We start from the raw sequence: 3,773 nt of genomic DNA, 5'->3' as shown, positions 1-3,773 counted from the left end.
AATTCCGATCGGAATCCATTCCGAACAAGTCCATAATAGGTCCCCTGTTCCTTCTTCCTTATATTTTTCATTGTGCGGAGGCCTTTACGGAATTATACTCAAGACAATCAACGCATGCGCAACAATGATAGCTGGGGAATGAGGTAAAAATTACAAAAGTGAGAGAGAGAGGAAATTCACTAGCGTATCTACGATTTTATTTATCAAAATCTAGTAAAATCTGTTCATTTTTGTAATTTTCACTTTGTTTCAAAATACACACAATCGACCTCCAGAACTGCCTATCGACAAATTTTCGATTAATTCCAATGAATATTATAGTTAGGATAACGCACGAGACTTTCGTGAAATATACATGCTCGATGCGTGCGCATCACGTGACTATCATGCAGATACGTGTGTATATATATATAGCAACAAAGGGCGCTAATATTAATAAATTACTTTACGCTTCTTGCTATTGTTCAAGTCAACGATAAGTCAAATGCATCAAATGTTCTATTGAACGCATGCCATTAATATTAATATTTCTATTATTTATCGTGTTTCTCGCGTGGTTCGCACATAAACGAGAAATTCTCGTCGTTTCATATTCGTGTGACTAACGTAGTTAGTAGTATTTTCCTGATCGAAGTTGTACTACGTCGTAAGGTGCACGTGGCTGCACCACGCTTCGTCCGAAGACGTTGGAAAGAGAGAGAGAAACGGTGCAGATGGTGCAGAAGGTGTAGCTGCGGAATGGAAATGCGCAAGACAGGAAGCAGGTGCGTGCCGAACGTCACTGCGCACGCGGGCGAGTTTCTTGTCGCGTTAGCGTCTCTATTACCGCGTTTATCATCGTTCCATGACCCATCAGATGGCCCTGGTCAACTTTAAAACGTAAGTTGTTCATTTCTGCTATTTTACGCCCGTACAACGTGCCGCCCGCGTGCAAAATGGCCCGACGTGCACGCGGAACGTTCTCGATTATTCGGTGTCGTTCGCAGCCCACCGCGATCGCTCCCTCGGCGCGTGCGTTGCTAAAATCATCGCTCTTTGTTAGGCCTGACGTTCGCCCGTGCGTGTTATTCCCTGATGATAATCACGGGAGTATATACGACAGCGGGGCTCGCTGCGTCTCGCCGATCGTGTTTGCCGCGATCGCCCGCGGTTAGATTCGCATAAATTGCAGGCACGGATTTAACACAAACGCTATGTACGCATGTATTTGCACTTTGCGTGCCTACCGAGAATGCGCGGTATCGATATATGCCATGGTACTCGTCTTCTTTTTGTTTTTCTAATTCAGCATGGTTCGCTTAATCGCGTTCTCGAACGTACATATTTTTTATCTGGCACGTCGAAAATTATCTTTTTCTCGTACAGACCGGCCGACTCGTCCGGGTGATAGAGCGTCAATTCGCGGGAGGGCGGACATTATGACGTTTTACAAAGTTTTCGTTAACCTTTGGTCATCACGCGAAAGATGCGGGGTCTTCAGCGACGAAAATACCCGACGGATATTTTATCGATTTAAATTAAAGTTTATTTTTTTTACGAAGGATATATGATCTCTCGTACAATTTTCATGTCTTTTATATCGCGCTTTTATTTATTTTAAGGGAATGCCGTGCAAATTAATTGCAATCTTTTCTAGGTGCATGACATTTGCTAAATAATAATAACGAAACGGCCATTTCTTATGTGCGTCAAAATGTGTCGCGACTTAATGGTGTGAGAAGTTTGACTGTGCATAAATTACTCCTCTACTTTCCCCGCCATTGCGACATCGAGCGCGATTTAACGATTCGAAGTTCGGACAGTGGTCGATTAAGTTTTCATTCAAAGTAAGATCGAATGACACGAGAGCCACATGTACGGGACACTCGCGGCAGCAGCAGTTTGAGATGCATGGCTGACCTCGATTGTCGATACCTCTAGGCCACCCTGCAGCTAGCGAAAATTTCCAAGAGATGTCTTGGGGACGTCTTAAAGACGTTTTAATGACATCTAAAAGACGTCTGAAGTCTTTTAGATGTTTTTGGAACGTCTTTTGGAAGCTTTCGCTAGAGGTTGCCAGATATATGCCGCCGTTGTGCGCGTGAAACGTGCGTGTAGCGAGAAGTCACGGCTTGGAGGTTAAATACGCGCGAATGATGTCGCGATGCAGCGAGGGTGACTTTTTTTTTCGCGCTTAATAATATGGTTGGTATAGTTGGTCGGGATTCGGGACTGTGTTACGGGTATCAAAGGAGGAGGACATCGATCAGCGGAATTCGGAGCAACTCCGTCGAATTGCGTATACGTTCGTTAGCAACATTGGGAAACTCGTTGGTATAAGGAGTGGCGCGAACTTTCTCAGCGAGATTGCCGTTCGCCGATAACTTCGCGTGTAAAGAATTACTTATTAATCGCCCTATATAGCGAGAAGCAGGCGGGGAAACAGCGGTATTCCACCTTCGATTTATATCGATGTATCGCACACTCTACTCGATTTCGCTTCTCATTGGTCTGCGCGACATTCGCGGATAAAAATATCCTAGACAGCCACGCATGTCCAAAATCGGAATGAAAGACGTCTTAAAGACATCGTTAGACATCCTACGAAATGATTTCTTAAAGACGTTTTATGTCCCGATTTTGGACATGGTACTGGCTGGGACGCAACGTTGCTCCTCTCCCTTTCTTTAACGACTCTCGAGATGTAAGCTGTGTTTTCATATTCACTGCTAGTACTGAAAATCTATAGTTTACGTCACGTATACTATAAATTTTCAGCACTGACAGTGAATATGGGAACATAGCCGTAAGTCGGAATTTTGGCTCCCGAAGGCGAATGGAAAAGCGAATTTTCCCGTCGAATGTCGAGGTGCAGCTCGAAAATCGTTAAAGGGAGACGTTGAGAACCTTGATTTTTTGTCCGCGAGTGTAAACTCGGTGTCTTCGACGCCCTCTGCTTCCGACTCGGCTGTTTCCGTCTCGACACGTATCTAGGGCTGCGGTCCACTTGACGCTACAAATTCTTTGGAGCGTTCTTCTTCTCCTTCTTTCTTCATTGAAAGAAAAGAGAAGAGGAATGCTTCGAAGCATTTGTAGCGTCAAGTGGACCGCAGCCTAGATAATCAGTGTGTAGCGGACCGTAGCTTAAAAAAAAAATCTAAAACTACATCTGTATTGGTTAACTTAATATTGCACAGCCTGCTCTATCCCAAGGTTCAATTTCTTTCGTACGCGTTAAGCCCTTTGCACAATGCCAGGCAACAGGCAATAGGAACAGGAAATAACCAAAAAATCGTTAATTACAACCTAAAAGATTCGAATGCTATGATTGGTTGGCAACAGGCAATAGACACAGAATTTCCAACGTGACGGAAACTCTGTGTCTATTGCCTGTGTCACTGTTTATTCTGCATTTATACATGATTTCTGATTTCTATTCCCTGTTCTTATTGCCTGTTGCCTGGCATTGTGCAAGGGGCTTTAAACGTGGTTAAAACGTGTCTGAATTCACGGCGAAAATACGGGCGGGTTGCCCACAGCGTACTATCGATCGTATTTACGTAGTTGACGGTAAGCGAGCGAATTCGAAAGCTAATGTAACTCAATTTTTTTTAACTGAAAATTATATAAAGTCCCGTCGAAACGCGCCACTGGCGCGTTTTCGTGAATGATATTAAATAAAATTATCGACCGCACGGTTAACGAGTACACGAGAGACCGCGCTCTTGCTGGAAGGGGGAGAGGAAGAGAGAGAGAGAGAGAGAGAGAGAGAGAGAGAGAGAGAGAGAGAGAGA

At 44.2% G+C, this 3,773-nt stretch overlaps 1 protein-coding gene across 4 annotated transcripts in view; it reads left to right on the top strand.

The window, feature by feature from the left end:
- Positions 1-794: 794 nt before the first annotated feature.
- The window catches only part of LOC112460175 (lethal(3)malignant brain tumor-like protein 1), a 13,231-nt gene continuing 10,252 nt past the window's right edge, over positions 795-3,773 (top strand). For 3 of the 4 annotated variants that reach the window (XM_025024749.1, XM_025024750.1, XM_025024743.1), the window contains exon 1: positions 795-879. In XM_025024749.1, the coding sequence (XP_024880517.1) occupies positions 845-879 (35 nt within the window). In that variant the 5' untranslated portion in view covers positions 795-844. Of the gene's footprint in view, positions 880-3,470; positions 3,550-3,773 lie in introns of those variants that run through there. The other variant, XM_025024748.1, reaches the window with a different exon arrangement.

This window comes from Temnothorax curvispinosus, unplaced genomic scaffold (genome assembly GCF_003070985.1).
Source record: "Temnothorax curvispinosus isolate PA1 unplaced genomic scaffold, ASM307098v1 QBEX01010373.1, whole genome shotgun sequence".
Classification (NCBI taxonomy): Eukaryota; Metazoa; Arthropoda; class Insecta; order Hymenoptera; family Formicidae; genus Temnothorax; species Temnothorax curvispinosus.
Note: the sequence above shows the minus strand (reverse complement) of the source record. Positions and strands in the feature narration are given on the sequence as shown.